The sequence below is a fragment of the Convolutriloba macropyga genome, chromosome 12 (assembly GCF_964194025.1).
Source record: "Convolutriloba macropyga chromosome 12, txConMacr16.3, whole genome shotgun sequence".
Classification (NCBI taxonomy): Eukaryota; Metazoa; Xenacoelomorpha; order Acoela; family Convolutidae; genus Convolutriloba; species Convolutriloba macropyga.
This window is the reverse complement of record NC_134479.1, coordinates 31835268-31855521: the sequence shown is the minus strand read 5'-3', so window position 1 is coordinate 31855521 and position 20254 is coordinate 31835268. Positions and strand designations below refer to the sequence as shown.

Here is a 20254-nt window from a genome sequence, read left to right as displayed (position 1 = left end):
ATGGTCATCAAGTAATGCTTCTCGGATCACTTACTTGTGACGTTGAGTGGAACGAAAGCAAGCACGCACAAAAACAACTAGCAGTTGTGCACTCTGATAGAGTTCGGACTACTTGTTAGAGACCTTCTACACAAACACGCTGTGAAAAACATCACAACCGAACACCTACCTGCTGTGAAGAGTTAGAAAGCTCATGTGAAGTTGACACTAGGATCACAGCCAATGTCCTGTAAAGCCAGAAACATACCTCTACCTCTTTACAGTGGTTTGGCAGAGAAAGAAGAGTGGGAACTGAGACTTTGTGTACGCTTGGAAGTGTATATCAATGGCAAGGTCATGGATGAGGACTACCCAATACCAGACATGGAGAAGAGCTTCCACAAACTACATGGGGCCTCATAATTTTGCAAATTTGACCGCTCAGATGCCCATTATTAAATTGAACTGGAAAAAAAGGCAAAAGATATTTGCACAATCAACACATCTCGGGGACTGTTGAAGACGTGCCTACTACCTAGGGGATTGAAAAACTCTTCTTCAACCCTCCAGAATTGCATCAAAATAACACTCAAAGGAATCAAAGGTGTTGTGGTCCTTCAAGACGATGTGTTGGTCTATGGAACAACCATGGAGCAGTTCAACAGGAAAATGCTTGCAGTCAAGAGTCAGACTACGCGGGAAAGACTTTACTATTAGTGGGAAAAATCTAACTCAAAACCAATCGATAGCGTTAGTTTTTTAAAAGCGGTACTCCACTTTAAAGGAAGGAATAGTACCAGATCCCAAACATGTTGAAAAAATAAAGAATGCAACAGCATCAACTAACAACAGACAACTCCAATACTTTGTTGGGCTAGCAAATTTTCACGGAAGAATGATTCCTGAATCTGCAACAGAAAAGACACCCATAAATAGCATTGGAAGTGGCCCATTCTCATGGGGCAAAATGCAGCAAAAAGTCTTTGAAGACAAAAAAATGAATTATGTGCTAACCCATACAGCCAGATAGTTATGTGTACAGCCATATAGTTTACAATAAAAAACAACAGTTACTACTGACGCCTCTGAAAAATCTATAAGCGGCGTTTTTTTTTGCAAGAATGACATCCAGTTATATATGTATCACCAGGAGAGCAGATACCCTGCGCGGATGTTTTGAGCAGAATGGATTTTGACGCAGACAAATCCGACAACGATCGAGTGTGCTTCGTATTCAAAAACATCTACCTCACTCAAAGTGATTTGATGACCCAAGAGAAAATCAAAACAGAACTTGGAACAAACAGAGTCTTCCAGGACGTAATGGAACGAACCAAAAGCGGCAATTGGAAACAATGTTCAGAAGCAGAAAAAGGGTTCTAACATCAGAAAGATGAACTGATTTTACACAATGGAATCATTTTCAGAAGTTTTGTTCCTTTCATTCCACCCAAACTAAGACACATGGTTTTGCCTAAAGCGCATGAAACACATCCTGTAAAAAATGCAACTGAGGCTTTAGCCAAAATGATAGCATGGTGGCCTTGCATTACCCAAGACGTTCAACATTTTTTTTAGTAAATGTAAGAATTGTCAAATGAACAGGCTCTCTACGTGGCCAGAAGCCTACGTTTGGAAGTTAAGGAACAAGGCAAAATCTTAGTAATTGTTGACGCGGGTTCTGGTTGGATAGAAGCGTTCACCGTGGGAAATAGAACATAAGAAACAGTTAAAACCTATCATAGTGATATCTTTGCTTCGGAATACCAAAAACTTAAGTATCTGATAGTGGCCCTGATCTTGTAGGTTGTGACCTAAAACAGCGGTGTGAATCAATAGAAATCAGGAAAATGGAATAACTCGTCCCTCATCCAAGAGCTAATGGGCTATTTGAAAGAGCAGTTCAGACAGTGAAGAGGGCACTTCAAGCGTAAAGTCCCGATCTGAAAGCGTCATTTAGAGCATTCCTCTAAATGGCACTGACGACACATCGCAACACTTCAAAGACGAGGGGCAAAACTCCCTTTGAATTTCTATTGGGACGCAGAGTGAGACTACCAGCAATAGCAGATTTCGACTTGTGCGAACTCATTCTATTCAAGGTCAATGAAATTACGAAGACAGCTCTGCTACCTTCATCATCAGGAAGCGCTTGAACACATCTTTCATAAAGCCCGAAAACTGAACACGGTCTAGCCTAGTGAGCGACAACAAAATTGCGAGACTAGACGACAATGTGAAAACTGAACCACCATTGGACGAGACCAAATCTCAATCAGAACTACAACTTCAGAACACAGACTTGGGACCCTCACATCAAAATGAAGCTTCACATCAAGATGAAACTTCGATATTAAATTTTCAAGAAACGAAAGAAGAACTTACGGGACGAACTTTGTTGCTATGTTGATAAGAAAAGACCACAAAACTAAACTCGATTCTAATAATGTTTTGATGTTTTGGCGGTATCATTATCTTATGACATATCAATCAGATATCAGAAGTAAATTCTCCCACCCACAGAAACCTGACTAACATCCACCAACCTCCGACTGATAAACTCGATTGTATTTGGGCTATTTATGATTTCAATGAAATGTTGCAGAAAGTCACCTCCGGGATTTGGAACTAAGATATGTTCACATGTCAATCAAGTAAAAATTTTTTAGGTAATCTAAATTTTCTCGGTATCTTTTTGCATAGATAACTACTATAATTACGAGCTAAATTTTGTATCTTTTGAGTTCCAATTTTAACTGAAAATTCAACCTATTGAGTTGTTTGACCCGTTTTATCGACCACAACAATTTTTATATTATCGACCACGTAAGCATTTTTTGTGCGGTTTATTGCTCTGCGGTCATCCTGCTAAACAGAATAGAAACCATTTGGTAGCTTCGGCTAGGAGCTTATCTTTTTTCTTACTTCACCAATATTTGTTTTCGAACAGTTTTCGAGTGATTCTTTTGAATCATTACTTCATTTGTTTGTTATTTGTTTCACTTTTTTTCCTTGAGTGGTTTCATTAATGGTTGTTGTATACTTTCGGTCGTTGATCAGGCCAATAGATTGATACTATCCAATGTTGAGACATTTGTGTTACCTTTGTGTTATTTTGTTATTACCTTTGATGTCACCTTTTCAAATATCGATTTTGTCCTTTTTCTCAATGTTTTTTGTTGCTTTGTCTGTCGTCGGTCTTTCGCCCAGTTTAAGGGTTTGAAGACTCACGTATTGTGGATTTTTGATTAACGAGTTATCTTCGCTACGTTTTGAAGCCGTTAGCCGGGAAAAATTAAGTTATACGTATTAGTTACTTGTTTTTCTCATGAAAAAACGGTTTTTTTATAGACTGGAACACTTCCTGTGCGGAGCACAGCTGGCGTAAAAAGCCCCCATGTTTTGAATATAATCACTTGTAACGGCTAATTTATTCTGAGTACTTATTACTTTCTATTTCGTTTTCAATTATTTCCGACTATCCTTTAAATTGGTTTCCTTTCTGCTTGGCACTGCGTTGCTTCGTGAGCATCTGGTGAAACAAATAACATAAGCAACCCACAATTTTTCCCAAAAATAAGGCAAGGGTTATGAAATCACCCGTGATCAACCCATGAAAACAACTTCACTCGACTATAACCAAAGAGCTGCAGCTTGAAATTTTAATCAAATATATCGCATATATTGACTGCACTGCGTACTATAAGCTCTGCAAACCATTAAGCAATTCGAAATACTCATTATTATTTTTGCACAGGTTTTATAAAATCAAAAACTTTGTTCACCGATGTGAGGAGACTTCAATTTTTAACAGAAAGTACGATAATTTGAAGTTATCTACAAACTATCGAAAATCATACAAAGAATTTTTTGAAATGTTTCATGAAACGCAAATCCCGTTTGACAATTTCGAAAACGAAAACTGTACATATTGATAACCCTTGTTGACATTTAGGAACTTGCCGAACTGAAAAAGTCGGTGGGATTTCTTCAAGATGTTTCGCCAAACGACGTATCTCGACTGGTCAAGCTCCAAGAACAATTAAAGCCAGGCCAGCTGGAACAGTTTCTCAAAATTCAGGAAGCCAGCCCCGATCAGTTAGAACGAATACTCGATAAACTTGAACCAAAAAGCGAATCGGAGAAAGATCCCCGTAAGAAACTAAGTCTAGCTGATCTAAAACGTCAAGGCGCTTTAACTGATCAAGATTTAGAGAGTATTCAAAAAATTGTTCACGGCGAAGCTGAACAAATATTAGCATCTATGCACGGTGACCCTAAATTGATGAAACTATTCGCGGATCTGTGTCGAGATTACCCCGAACAAATAGCAGAACTCACACCTGAGCAAGTTAAAGTCCTCGCCGAAATAACAAACGATGGACACGATTTGGTTAGGAAGCTTTTCGAACTTTCTAGAAAGTCCAACGCCGCAAATCCGCTGAATGAACTGATCAAAAATAAGGAAATTGATTCAAAAGTTCGAGACAAAATTGGCGAGCTTGGTAACGTAATAAGTCCATCAGAAGCTGCGGCGTTTGTTGACTTGCAAAAAAGTTTAAATCCTGACGATTTCGAAAAATTTTTTGAATTATGTTTGGCAAACCCGGATCAATTCAGAAAACTTTTAACCTCTCCGGAAATCACTCCCGAATTTGTAGAAACCTTACTGGATACAATTTCCACGATCGACCAAAGTTTAGTACCAGAATTAATGGATGAAATTTGCATTTTGGGCCCGCAAAAATCAGAGAAGCTTCTGGCAACGTTGCCCGCAGAAAGCGATGAAGCCAATTCAAATTCCGAAAACCGACAAATAATGTTGAAAAACTTCGAGGGTTTGTTGAAAACGGGTAAAAATTTGTCACAGCCACAGAAAGAGAAATTGACTGATCTTGCGCGCGATATGAGTCCTGAAAGTTTTGGTCAACTGTTAGAAATTGCCAATCAAAGTCCGAAAGAGTTTGAAGACCTGATGTCGAAACCAAATCTAAATTTGACTGAGTTAGAAAAACTGCTCCATACAGTTGAAAATTTGACACCTGAGCAAAAATTAAACCTTTTGAATCTGTCCACGAATAATAACGTAGACACTGATACATTCCAGAAAATTCTAGAAGGCCTGGAAAGCAATCCTGAAACTATGAAATTATTGCTAAATAAACCAGTTTTGTCAAATCTTCCACAGGACATGCTGAACAAATTGACAGACATTGCAAGTGACCTTAATCCCGAAGGATTTGAAGAACTATTACAAATTTTGGACGAAAGCCCCAAGCATTTTGAAGCTTTGGTGTCGAAGCCAAATCTAAAGCCGGAGGAGTTAGAACAGTTGCTTTTGACAACATCAAATTTATCACCGGAGGAAAAATCGAATTTGTTAAACTTGTTCGTAAATGAAAAGGTAGATGATGACACATTCCAGAAAGTTCTAGAAGGTCTGAAGAACAATCCTGAAGCAATCAAAATGTTGCTCAACGATCCAGTTTTGACAAGTTTTACGTCAAATCAAAATAACGCAAATCTTCCGGAAGATTTCGTGGACAAGTTGAATAAAAAACTTGACCAAATTATTGTTGATAGCGATTATGTCAATTTGGGTCCGGAAAATCAAAGCCTCAAAGCAGGAAGAAATGGAAATTTTCTTTGGGATTTTGACTTGAAAGTTGATACGACCAAGCCGTTCTCTGAAATAACCGCAAAAGTTTCTGAAAAGTATTTGGACGATTCAAATAATTTGGAATCCGAAACGAGATCAAAACTTCAAGAACTAAGCTCTCAAATTTCACCGAATGATTTTGAAGCGTTGCTTAAACTTCAAAATGACTTAGAACCTCAAATTTTCTCGGAACTAGTTGCTTTAATTCATGAAAGTCCGGATTTACTTTCCTTAGTAAAAGATTCAGAAAACGCATCCCCCCACGATGGCATTTCCGCTCAAAAAGCTGAAAACTTGACGAAATTGAGCGCTGAAAACGCTATGGATTTACAAAGTTTGACACAAGCAAACCCTGATTTAGCTGAAAAAATTTTGAAATCCGACGACTTCCACCCAGAAATTGTTGAAGAATTGTTGGAACTTAAAAAACAGCTTAAACCGTTAGAATTCGAACAATTTGCCAAAATCTGCGACCAATTTTCAGTGCCCGAAATTGAAGACTTAATTGCTTTGAGTAAAGAGTCGCCCGTTCAATTTGCGTCCTTGGTCATTCCCGAAAATATGAAATCAGAAACTGGGAATAATTTGGATTCCCTACTTGACGACGTTTCAAAAAGTGTGGCTAAAACTGCACAAAACATGGGAATAACCGAACAAGATTCAAATAATTTGGTTAAATTTAGTCTAAATGCAAGTCCTATCGATGTTGAAAAAGTGTTCAATCTGTGTTCAGACCTGCAAGATAGCGATAAACCTGAAATGGTTTCTGAAATAGTCGAATGGGCAGCAAAAGACCCAGAGACATTCAAACTTTTCTTGGCGCAAGAAGATTTGAACCCCGAGTTCGTCGCTGATATTTTAGAGCTCAAAAACGCAGTTTTACCCGACGAATTCAAGGAAATTCTACAAAGCAAAAATGAAAGTCAAAATGAGCAAAAACCACTGCATGAAATTGCGGAGGAAACCGCTGCAAAATTAGTTAAGCAATTGCTTTCCCAAAATGAATCCCAACTATCGCCAGATGTTGTCGAAAAACTTGAAAATCTGAGCGTAAAATTTTCGCCACAAAATATGATTCAATTAATGGAATTGGAAAAAGGTCTGAGTCCTGAAGAGTTTGATCATCTGGTTGATTTTGTCAATGAAAACCCAGAAAAAACTGCTCAATTAGTACTTTTGCCGAACTCAAGCTTGGATGGTGTTAAGAAAGTTCTAGAAGCAACTCAACATCTTGACCCAATAGAAACGGAACGGTTCTTGAATATTACGGCTAATTGTTCAGCTAATCAAGTTTTCGAAAATTTGAACAATTTGAGTAACGAAGCTCTTACACCTGATAACAATATATTTGGGAAAGTTGATACCGAAAAACTAAAAAGTATCATTCAAATTGCAGAATGTTGCGAACCGTCGAAAACTGGAGACGTTTTTGAAAGTTTAACAAAACTACAGCCCAAGGAAATTGCGCAACTTGAAGATATGATACGCTCAGATCCTGAAACCCTCAAAGAGCTAATCTCAGCCAAAAATATTAGCCCGAATATTTTAACCCATTTACTGAAAATTCAACCGATGTTGAACAGCCAAGAATTTTCAGAAATTGTTCATCTGATGGACAATTCAAACCCTGATGACTTTCAGGAATTCTTGGAAAACTTCGAACATGACCCAGAGCAACTGCGAGAACTTCTTGAAGATAAAAACGAACTTTCGAAGAGAATTGAAAGTTTAGTTAGACCTCAAAATGCTGATTCGATTCAGCCATCGCAGAAATTTTCAGAAAAAGTTCAAAAACTTGGCAAAGACTTTGTGAAAGCTAAAGCTAAAGAGCTTTCTCAAGAAACAGAAGATCAATTGAAGACATTGACCACTGAAACCTCGCCTGAAAATTTCACAAAATTAATTGAGCTGCAGAGTCAGCTTAACACAGACGACTTTGAAAAGTTTGTGCAACTATGCGATTTAAAGCCTGATATTCTGAAAAACACCAGAACACAAGACCCAGAAGACTTAGCATGCATCGAAAGCTTGGTTGATATGTCAAAGTTAATCGAACTAGAGCTTGTACCGAATTTCGTGTCGGTGATTTCAAATTTAGAGCCGGAAGAATTAACTGAATTAAGCCAAAGCTTCAAAGCAAATTGTGCAAACAAAGACGCAAAACAATCATTAGTGCAAAATCTAAACAGTTGTTTAGAAATAACTGAATCAATTCCCGTTGAAAATTCAAAGAAATTATTTCAGCTCACTTCAGCTCTCGAACCGGCTGAATTCTCAGAACTAATCGATGGTTTAAAATCAAAACCAGAAATTTTCGAACAGTGCTTGAAAAGTAGTAACTCAAATATCTCTGAGTTCATACATTTAAAAGCAGATCTTGATTTAGACGACATCCAGTTAAAATCTGCAGCTGAGATTTTCACAAACTTCAAACCAGAACAATTCGAATCCTTTGTAAATTTAAGTCAGGAAAAACCGGAAGAAGTCAAGGAAATTTTAACGAATATTTCTGACCCGCTAAACCAAATGAAAGACATTTTTTCACAACCTAGTTTATCAAACGATTTCTCAAAATTGGCTGATTTATTACACGATAAAACAGGGCCAAACGAAACGTTTAAGTTCAAGGGATCCATTCCGAGCAGTTTGAAAGAACAAGTGTTGGAATCCGAAAGCTTGGACGAACTAATGGCTGAAAAAATTGACCAAATTCTAGATTTGAAATCTTTTGACGAAGAAACAAAAGACAAAATTAAACTATTGAGCAAAAAACTCAGTCCTAAAGATTTAGAACAACTACTAGAACTCGAATCGAAATTGAGCCCTGAAAGTTTTGTCGACTTGGTCAATTTGAGCTCGGACAAACCACGTGAAACTATAGACCTCCTGAAAGCGAGCGAAAACCCAGAGCAAGCTGCTTGTGATTTGATCAACTTGACAAATAATCTGAACCCAGAACAGAAAACCCAGTTTTTGGATATGGGCGCAAAGATCGGAGCTGAAAATTTTGAAAAACTTATTGACAGTTTACACAATGAAAACGATGATGTCGGTCATTCCAAGGTTGAAACAGGAAGTCTGGAGGATATTTTAGATTTAACATCTTTGGTTGAACCCAACAAAGTTGAAAAAATGATTAGCCTGTACTCCAAACTTGACCCTGAAAAGTTTCACAAATTGGCCGAAATTGGAAAACAAAACGACGATATTTTAATCAACTGCTTAGAAAAAGGCGATGCAAATATCGAAAATTTGGAAAAATTAATTGATTTGAAAGAAAATTTGGCACCGGTAGAATTCAAAACGGTTGGTCAGCTATATGCTCATCTAGATGACGATGAATTCCTGAACTTTCTAGAACAATTTTATTATGAGCCTGAATCTGTCAAAGATCTTCTTTCAGGCGTACAAAGCCAAGACGAATTGAAATTGTTGTCCAATAGTTTGAAGGGAAAGAAAAAACTGAGTCCTTCTGAAATTAAAAACCGGCTGAAAAAACTCAAATCTGAAAAGGACCGAAATTTTGACACAACTCAAGATATGAAATCTTCAGCTCAAAATTCCGTTGAAGAAATGGCTAACAATCTTCATTTTTCACCTGAAAACGTGAAAACTTTGAAAGATGTGACATCAAAGCATTCGCCTGAAACAGTTGATCATATTCTAGATCTGAAACCTTTGTTGACTACAAAAGAATTCACAGATATTCTTGATCTCGCAAATTCAAGACCTGATGAAACGTCTAAAATCTTGAAAAACGCTGAAAATGATGCGCAAAAATTGAAAGAATTCCTGAAAGCTCTGAACAAATGTAAAGACGAGGAAATAAAGGATGATTATATCCGCATAGCATCGAAGGCCACGAACCTTGAAAGCGCGATTGATTTTATGAACAAACCAATCAAAAATGCTAATGACAAAAAACAAGTAACGAAATCTTTAGCGAAAAGCGAAAGCGAAAAACTAGACGAATTAATGAGCAGATTAATTCCATTACCCGAAAAACAGATTTCTAATTTGGTCAGTTTCGAGCACAAATCTGACATTCCGATTGCTGAACTGCTCAATTCTTTCGCGAACGACGAACAAGTTAAAAATTTGCTCAAAACAAACCCCGAACAAGCGAAACATTTGCTTAAAATAGCTGACGAGTATCCGGAATTTGTTAACAAAATCTTAAGCGACGATTGGTTTGATCCCAAAATTTTGGGCGAAATTCTAAATCTTCATGACGAATTGAATAAACCTCAATTTGAGAAAATTACCAAATTGTCTGAAAGTTTCTCGCCGCAAGAGTTCAAAGATGCCTTAGCTCTAAAAAAACAGTCACCTGATCAATTTAAGAGCAATATTCTTGACGAACTGGTGATTACACCAAAAGATTTCAAAGATGCAGCCCAATTTAACGCTGAAAAATTTGCAGGCAATAACAATTGCAAACTGCACACAATAAGCAAACTTAAAAACATCAGTACATATAGTCCCCCCGAAGTTATGGACAAGATTATGGACCTTAAAAGTTCATTCACTGATAAAGAGTTCGACGATCTTTTAACAACGGTTGAGACTAATAAACCTGAGGCAGTTCAGATACTGAAACGCGGTGATATTGACCCCGAAACTAATTTGAAACTAATAAAAGTCGCAAATAAGTGTAAAAACAATGACACCAAAAATGATTTGCTAAAAATTAGCGCCCGGGCTAAAGATTTGCCTGGCGTTTTATTCATCTCTGATAAATTAAATTCACCGAAACAAGCAAAAGACAAAGAAAACTTGCTAACATCGCTGGCAAAAATTGGTGACTCAAAAGATTTAGATTCAACGGTTGAAGTTTTGAAACCTCTGTCAGCTGAAAAAATTTCAAACCTACTTAAATTTGCAGAGCACAGTAAAGTTCCTTTAGACGAAATCTGCAAACATTTTCCAACCGAAGAAACTATGAATAATTTAGCAAAAACTGAACCAACAAAGGCTGAAGAACTAATCAAACTGTCTCAAGAATTTCCTGAATTTACAAATCAGCTTTTGAGTGATAGTTATTTTAATCCCAAATTGTTGAAAGATATCTTGGCCTTGAAAAATGAAGTCACGCCACTCGAATTTGAAGAAATCGTCGAAAAGGCCAAAAATTACAACTCTAATGAATTGAAGAAATTTGTAGCTCTCAGCAACGAGGCCCCACTTGAGTTCAAAAAATTGATTTCGAACCCAAATGACAAATTCAGGATTCCTCAAGTTGAACATTCAGACCTGAAAAGCGCCGCTGAATTCAACAGTGAAAAAATAGCCGCTAAAAACAAATTCAAACCCAAAACTGCTCAAGCAATCAAAGATTTAAGCACAAAAATGTCTCCTGATATTCTTGACAAATTGATTGAGCAGAAAAACGATTTGACGGAAAAGGAATTTAATGATCTTTTGAACTTATGTAGCGAAAATCCCGCCGAAACGAGCCAAATATTGACCAAAAATGGAACTGATGTGAATCAATGTAAGGATCTTGCCAAAACAGTCAATAAACTTAAAGACGAAAATTCGAAACCCAGCTTGATACGTTTAACTGGAAAGGTCGACAACCCGACAGAACTTTTTGATTTGATGAAAAAATTGGACTCCTCCAAAAATCCAAAAGAAAAACAGAACCTTCTCGAGTCTCTCGAACAAATTGAAGATCCAACAATGCTTGCGTCCACCATCAGTGTCTTGAATTCGATGCCCTCGAAAGAAATTTCGAAATTGTTAAACTTTCAACAGGAAAGCAACGTACCTCTCAAAGATATTTGCGAAAACTTTCCGACTGAGGAAAATCTTGACAACCTAGTGAAAACTGATCCTAAGCAAATTCACCAGGTGATGAAATTAGCTAAAGATAACCCTTTGCTGTCCCAACAATTGTTCACTGATGGTTGGTTTGATCCCGAATTAATTAATGAAATACTTACCTTGCAGGAGAATTTGAGCCCAGCTCAATTTGAACAGATTGCGAAAATTGCCTTACAATCAAATCCGGAAGAATTCCAAGAAATTCTTGCTCTTCGGCAGACATCGCCGAATGAGTTCAAAAATTTACTTGTTACCGAAAATGAAGAGTTCAACGAGCTTTTATGCGTCGGGGAAAAATATTCGGGGCCCAAAAATGACAACGAATCGTTTGCTCAAATCGCGGCAGAAAAACTTAACAACATTGCCATGGAAACGGGCTTGGAGGCGGGTCTAAGTGAAGATTTTGTTTCACTAAGCTCTGAAGCAACGGGTTCTGATTTGGACAAGTTATGCTCAATGAGAGATGAATTGGGCGAAACAAAATTTGCAAAATTGGTCAACTTATCGAGCGTGTACTCAAAAGAAATGGCGAAACTAATTCACAGTCCCGAAATCGACACACAATCAGTAGAAAATTTGTTGGATATTGTTGACAATTTGGACGGCCGGGAATTAGAAAAACTGATGAACGTTTTGAATAAGTCTGATAAACCTGAGAAAGTGAACAAGTTATTAACTAAGTTAGCAAACTTGGATAGCAGTGATAATAATCATGATCCGGATATAGAATTCGTCGGAATGTTTTTAGACTTAGCAGAACAAAATGATTACACGCCTGAAAATATGAACTTGATTACAAATGCGTTAGCTGAAATTCCAACAGAATGTATTCAAAAACTTCTTGAAGATGAAAAACAAGGTCACGTTAACTTAGCAGAAATTTGTTCAAACTTCGGAGGACCACAAAATACTGAAATACTGGAAAATATTTCCAAATTAGATCCTTCTGAAATCGGTGAAATGATAGCAATCAAAAATGATCACAAACAATTTGCTGAAAATTTGTTGAACAAAGATTGTTTTGATCAAGAAAATATTTCAGAAATTATTGAATTGCATCAAAATTTGACGCCTGAACAGTTCGCAGAATTGGTGAAAGCAGCCGAAAAATTGCCTTCCAACGAACTCAGAGGCTTGCTAGATTTGAGACAAACTTCACCAGATGATTTCGAAACTTTGTTGATTCCCGAAACTGACGGACCCGATTTGGAAACTCGTGTAATTGAGCGATTGGAATCGTCAACTTTTGCTGAAAATGCTCAGACAAAGTTAGAAAAAATAGCGGCCGAGGCGGGGATCGAACCCTCTGCTTTAGACAATTTGGCTCAAGAAGCATCATCTACAGATCTGGATCAATTAACTGAATTGAAGGACGCATTGGACCCGGAAAACTTCCAAAAACTTGTAGAACTTTCAGCAGAGTTTCCAAAAGCCGTCGCCAAGCTATTACATTGTGGTGACTCTGTAGATGCAAAAGCAATAAATAATATTTTGGAATTTGCTCACCAAAATGACGCTGGAAAAGTAGGCGCACTTATGGAAGCGATTGAAAACTTAGATCCCGTTTCAGTTTTGAAATTGACTGAAAAACTGTCCTCCATTGAAAATGAAGCAGTTAAGTCTGGGAAGCAAAATGCGCAGAAAAAGCCAGAGTTAGTTTTACCACTCCTGGAAATATTGAATAATAGTAGCAATCCGAATGATTCGAATTCTGCACTAAATATTCTCAACCATTTAACTGATGAAACCATTCTTGAAAATTTGGTTAAAAAATGTGATGAAAATGCATTGAACCTAGTCGGAATTTGCACAAAATTTCCATTCGAACAATCTTTGGATAACTTATGCGAGCTAACGCCTGAACAAATTCAGAATATTCTAGAAGTACAGCAAACTGACAATGAATTTGCCCAGAACTTGATGGACTCCAAATTATTTGACCCTGAAGTTATCGACAAAGTTTCCGAACTGCACAACACCTTGACTCCCAATCAATTTACAGAACTTGTAAAAATTTCTAATCAAAGTTCGCCGAAAGAATTTAAGGATATTTTGGACCTGAGCAATGAAGACTTTAGGGAATTTGAGAAACTGGTGACACCAGAAGAACAGAGGGTCAACCGTTCACCAGAAAAAGAAAAACTAATAAAGTTGATTGATGAAAAACTTTCAGAACAAGATATTTTAACCCTCGACGACGTAGCTGACCCCAACCAATTGCTAGAAAAGATTTTGGAGTTACATAGAGAAAAGCCTGATTTACTCAAAGCATTCTTAGATTTGCCGAGTTCGTTTGAAGATCAAAATGACATGAATTTGGTCGAAAAACTGGTTACTGAAAAACCGGAATTACTAAAACCGTTAGCCGAGTACGGCTTCAATTTACCTGCGAGCCAATTGGAGGAAATTTTGAAATCCGCTTTGATTGAATCCGACGAAAGCTCAGAATCGAAGAAAAAGTCCAAAGGTCGGAAGGTCAAGATAAATTTGCCAGAAGGTCAATCAGATGATGAGGACATAGTGGATGAGGGGCCATTACTGCTCGCAGAGGGAGACTCAAAACAACTCGAATCATCAGCAGGTAAAAACAAACTCTCTCGAGATGAAATTTCCGTCTTTGCTAAGGCTCATCGAGAGAACAAATTTTTCTGAGGATAAAATCAGGTGTCTATTATAAATTTCAGTTGTTGGATATTTTTTAACATTTCAGTATGACTTGGATTAGTTGATGAAACCCTTTGAACTTCTGATATAGGGTCAAAACCGAGATTCTCCTGTATTTCTAAAATGCATTTCCTGTAAGATTTTTTAAGCGATGTCCTATCGTTTTAAAGCATAGGATGTCATAAGATACTAATGAAAACAAGGAGGCTCGGAAATGAGCGTTTGCAAATAATGTTCCGACTCCGTTCAACCACGTTTTTGATTTAATTATCCGCCAAATGGTGAAAAGGTAGAAAAATTTCAACAAATCACATATTGTTCAAAAATAATTTGTGTATCGATTTAAGAAAAACCGCTTTAAGCTCAAACCACTATACCAAATAAACAAAACATCAGAGAGCCAATGACAACCTGAAATTAACGAGAGTAAGAGAAAAGACAAACGACAAAATCAAATATAACGACCAGCCTTACTTACGGCAAAAACTCAATGTCTATCTAGTTTTTAAGGAACACTTAAGGAAAAAGTCAAAACTAAACCAAATGACTTGCATTTAACAAAAAAAATGAGCCATGTATTTATTGAGAATACTTAACAAGTACACAGTAAACTAGCGGGTCAATTTAGAGAAAACGATGTAAACTTTCGAAAACAATTAAAATCAAAGTTATGAAAGCCATTAGCTATCAACTGAACTCATTCATTGGCTTCATTGATACAACGGTATCAACCCCTATAAAATCACGATCAATTCATTAAAAATACTGAATAGAGAAAATTGCGCCATCTTTCAAAATTTTTAATGTGATATTTGACCAGACATTAAAAAGCCATCAATGTGGTGATTGGAAAAGTCGTCACAAGAGATCCTCAAAATTGAAAAAAAAAAAAACAAAAAAGAAAAAGTTAAGAAAACTCGTTGTATAAACGCCAAAAAACCTCAATTAATTAAGAATAAAGCAGGAAAAACACATTAACAATTGTCTGGAAAGAATGCGTCCTCTTTTTGTTGAGATTACACTGAAGGGTGGCGGAAAAATGGTTCAAGGTAGCAAATCTCAAAAAAGCAATTATTTTTTGGTTAAATTTTCGAACAAAAGAACCCTAAGCCTCGATATAATTGGTAAAGAAGATTATCTCTTTACTGCTCAGGAAGCCACATGGACGTGTCGTAAGTTAGAAAATTCAAAAGACTGAAATTTAACAACGAATGCAGGCAGAACTCAAAATTTCACAAAACAATTTTACGCAAATGCTGTTGAAGTAAAAAAAACGATATGCTGCAATTATCATGGCTCTTCCATGAACATCAATTGCTCGTAAATTTGATTTGTCAATAATTGAGGTTTGATTGAAATCATTCTGGTCTGTAACTAACATAAAAAGAACAAAAATTGTAAAAACAATCTCAATAATTTTTAAACCATAAAATTCGAAAACTAAACCAAAAGTGGCCTTGTCTTAGTTGCTTCTTCCAAAACAAAAAAGTGTGCAAGCTAACGAGTCAACTAAATTGACTAAAAAGTCATTATGTCAGAAATAAACGACAAACTTTGGATATTTATTGTGTTATATTTCAAAAAAACCACAATGAATCAACGGAAACCATTGAATAATTTCTCAAATATCTCCTTGGATACCAAAATTAGAAATTTGATTATATAGACTCAGTCATAAGACTACAAAAAGAATATCAGAAGATGACAAAACTTAAAAATTTCTTTGAAAAACAATTTGTCGGAGCCACAAAAACCATGAGCTATACTGAAAAACACACTGTTTTTTCATTGCACCCTTTTTGAATTTAAATTTAACCCCTTATTAATTGAACTTTTAAATAACAACTTTTAAACTTCTTGTTGTTGTAATGAAAAAATTGCAGAAAATAATTTTAGAAGGACAGGCCGAAAAAACAAACCAAAACTTTTTTCATTGCAAATCAACTATGAGACCTAAACTGGCCTTTCTATCGCTGCACGGCTGTTAAAGAGCATGATTGTTGTGAAGAAATGGCCTAGTAGTTTTTTAGTTAACAAATCTTTTTATATCAAAACTAAATTATGCATTTTTCGTGTGAATATCGGTTTAAATTAGCTAAAGACAGCAAAAATGATATTTCAAGAAAACCGTAGTTACTAATACCGGAAAGTTAGGCCATATCTGAATAAACAATGGTTGTATTACCGGTTTATGTCTGCACTACCGTCCAAAAGTACAAAGTCGACCAAATAGGCATATTTGATGAATTTTTTTGCGAAAAAAAAAGAAATGATTAATTTTCAAAAGTTTACTTATAACTTTTAGCCAAAACAGTTTCAAAAATCGAAACCTCCGTATTTCCTCGGAAAAAAATGAAATTCGAACCAATCTTCAACTCAACGAAATTCATACAGTTCAACAACACTTTTCCACCTATAGAGGTAAAACTAATAACAATGTCCTTGACATTTTTGCCATAATTTTAACGAAATTGACATAAAAATAACGTAAAAATAAAAAAGTGAACAAAAACAACGGAAATCAGTCAAATTTTCAGTTAATTTCAAACCTCAATAAATTAGTGGAAGAAAAGTCTTTTCAATATGTATTATACGCTTCACAAATTTTCTAATAATACCATTGCACTTATTGGATTAAACAATAGAGTTTGCAAAAAAATATTTACTGATTTTGCTAAATGTTTTACCAACAGAATATGGCCAATGCGAACAAATATGATACTTTATTACACTACCTGACCTAAGTGGATTGGAACAAAAACTGATTGAACACCAACAATCCTATAGCACATATTAAATACTTGCAAACTTTAGGACGTCCACCTAATTTAATCTAAGGTTGAGAAAACTGTTCTAGCACTTCGCACGGGAAAATAACTGTTATTGCACTTTTTGGATCAAACAAAATAGTTTGCAAAAAAAAGTTTACTGGTTTTGCTGAATGCTTTACCAAAAGAATATGACTATTGCGAATCAAATATGATACTTTATTACACTCCCTGACCTAATAACTCCGATTTACATTAGCAATTTTTTGGTTAAAAAAGACTGTACAGCAACTGAGTTACAGATTGACAAGTTGCTATTGAGTTAGTTGTCAATGAAAATACATATGAACAATTGTAGGCTTATAGGCAATATGAACAAAAATTTGAAGACAAATATGAATTACTCACATGCACATTTTAAAATGCCGAAAGTCTGCAGTGCCAAAAGTCAAAATCCCAGAAGTTCCTACTTAGCAAGACGTTGACTTCCGTTGACTTTCGTTTTTTTAAAACGTGCGCGTTTCGTATTTTAAGGTTACCTGACTCTGCAACAGTCGCTTCGAAATTCTGTCTTAATATCGGGAACCACTTCGCGGTGCTCGATAAACTCTAGAAGTTCTCAGTGACTTCTCCGTAAGGTTATTATATTAAGACATGCGAGCATATCCAAATCAATGTTAAAAAATGTTCTTTCGTATTTCAAAATTCATGTCTCTATAATATGGTTCCTGTTTTAAGAAAAAACAGAAACTTCTAATTTACGGATTACACCAACGATGATTACCTTCCTTACTTTTCATAAGTCCGTTAATTAACATCATTTAGGTGAAACTAACACTGCACAATAAATTTGATAATCAATAATGTTTCTATCATTGTTTCAAACAACTGTAGTTTTGAGGATTGAGAATGCAACCTTTAGGCAGTTAGAAAACAGACACTGACAGCTACCAAACTCGGATGCTGATAAATGAATACCTTCTCAAAACACAAATTTTTATGAGTATGTTTTTAATTAATAATCTTGAAGGATTCCTCAAAAACATTCTTACATTTTATTTTTACAAAATACAGTTTAAATAATGCCGTTTTCTAAAATTTTTTAAAATAAATTTTTAGCAAAAATGTTAAAACTTCCAAACTTATTTATGCTGCCCTTTTTTGTTAAGTTAATTTTGGCTGATCTGTATCGTTTGCGGAAAGATAAAAAAGTGAAATAAAAATATCTCTAAAACTGAATTGCTTGCTTAACCATCAACACGTTGTAGCTCTCATCGAATCACGCTAATGTTGTCCAATTTCCTCGCAACATTATGAATAAGGCAACTGTTTGTCGCATTGGTTTCAGCAACGTTTTCGTTGGCACACCATTTGAGAAATTTATTGACAGATAATTTTGATTTTTTTTACTCCAGTGATGAATAAAGAGCTTGAAAGAACATAACCGGCAGACTGAAATACATAGCTGCAAATGAATAGAAACAGATCTAGACTTGAGCTGACAAATTTACCGATTCCACCCTTAAAGCCTAAATCAGTTTTTCAAAATATTCTTCTGAGAAAAATTAAAGCTACTTAACTTTTAGGCCATATTGGCTGCCTTATATAGGAACAATATTTTGGGTCTGGTAAACCATTTATGACCACAAATTCTCGCGCAATGCGGTTTAAAATGCGTATTTATATGGGGAAGTTTCAACTGACGTGGAGCTCAAAAGAGCAACCAAAGAGTGCCATGAGTACATGATTAGAACCGTTCGTTTTAGGAACGCAGCGTGAATTAAGGTAGAACCAAAGAAGTATCACACGACGAAACAAAAAGCAAGAGTACCGAAATGTAACTACTCTTAACTAAAAGCTTCGCAGATATGAATCCAGTAGCTTAAAAAACAATCTCCAAAACTGAGAGACTGCTCTTTGGGTCTCTTTGATCCTTTAAAAAAAACTTTTAGCTGCTAAGCTTTGAAAATATTCAAAACACTTACTTTTACATTCCGATTCTGATTTCCGGATCCGATTTAGGGTTAAAAGTAACTAACTCCTGCTTTTATGGGATGTTATTTTAAAAAAACGAAGAGCAAAGCATACTTTCAATTGTTTGATCATAGTTGTGTGTAATAGAATTGACGGACTATGAACTTTTGCTGTGCTACACTTGCACTTCAAATTATCACGGATAATTTATGGTTATTTTGGATTAAAAAGTTTTTAATCGATTGGAACAGCTGGTGCGTATCTCCCCTGTCTTATAAAAAATGTATTTTTCCGGCAATTTTCTGTAATTTTTAGCCATGAACTAGTTTTGATGGGGATGTAATAATTTTTTGTGATTAATTGCTACCTATTTTAGTAATCAATTTGACTAACGGTGAATTTAGAACAAATTATTGTTAAGTGGGATAACTGTTCATAAACGAGTTACATTCAACGCAAAATATGTAGATTTAAGAAAATCGGGGAGTTGATTCAAAATCACTGCTATATTGAACAACCGATATCAGTAAGGTCAACGTTTACGAGCGGCCAAATTTTCTCAATATTCACTGTTTTTCTTGTTCATGAAATGGCCGAATTTCGTACTTGTTGTGCCTGTGAATGGAGGTGATTCACGACCCGGGCAGCAATGGCAAGTAACTGAAAATGAACAACAAAAGTCAGGATGCTGTTCCTTGTTTATGCTTATTTTCAGGCGGTGGTTTGGACCCATTTGAAATGGAGATGATGAAACGAGATCTAGACGACACTAAGAAAGAAAAGGAACAGCTTGAGAAACAACTGGAGATGCTCAAAGATCAATTGAATGATCAAAGAAAGAGCGCAAGAAGACTTTCCGAATCCCAACAAAAAGAGGTACGGTACTGCAAAAGAGAGATTTAATGATAAAGAAATTAACATTACGATTAGCTAGATCATGTTTTTTAGTTGTATTGTCTTTCCATAGAGTCGTTCTTTAGTGTTTTTTTGGAGAAGTTTCCATCTTTCAAGAACCCAGTGAATATTATCAAAACCAATAAACACCTGGTGACAAAGACTCACTAGAACAAAGTTCGAATAACGGGCATCTGAAACTGTTCTTCATGGGTTTATCCAATTTCCATTCTTGGTTTCGTTTCTCAAAACTGACTCTGTTCATTTTAGGTCGTTTTGCTGAGTAACTCCTATTTGAAATCAACAAGCACATATTTGATTGATGATAAAAAACATAGCCCGAATACTCTGGATTTTAATTGAAGCAAAAATACAATCAGAACATCAGGAACTAATCACCTAGCCAAACATACTATTACTTAATTATACTAATCATTGCACAAATAACGGAGAAAAAATGTGAAAAGCAAATACTACTGCCATATTTACT

The 20254-nt window shown here is 35.9% G+C and overlaps 1 protein-coding gene across 1 annotated transcript in view; it reads left to right on the top strand.

The window, feature by feature from the left end:
- Nucleotides 1-20254, top strand: part of LOC142351230 (uncharacterized) — a 100976-nt gene that overhangs the window by 39531 nt on the left and 41191 nt on the right. Inside the window, exons 9-10 of the mRNA XM_075403366.1 lie at nucleotides 3935-14045; nucleotides 19586-19746. Coding sequence (XP_075259481.1) covers nucleotides 3935-14045; nucleotides 19586-19746 — 10272 coding nt within the window. The remainder of the gene's footprint in view (nucleotides 1-3934; nucleotides 14046-19585; nucleotides 19747-20254) is intronic.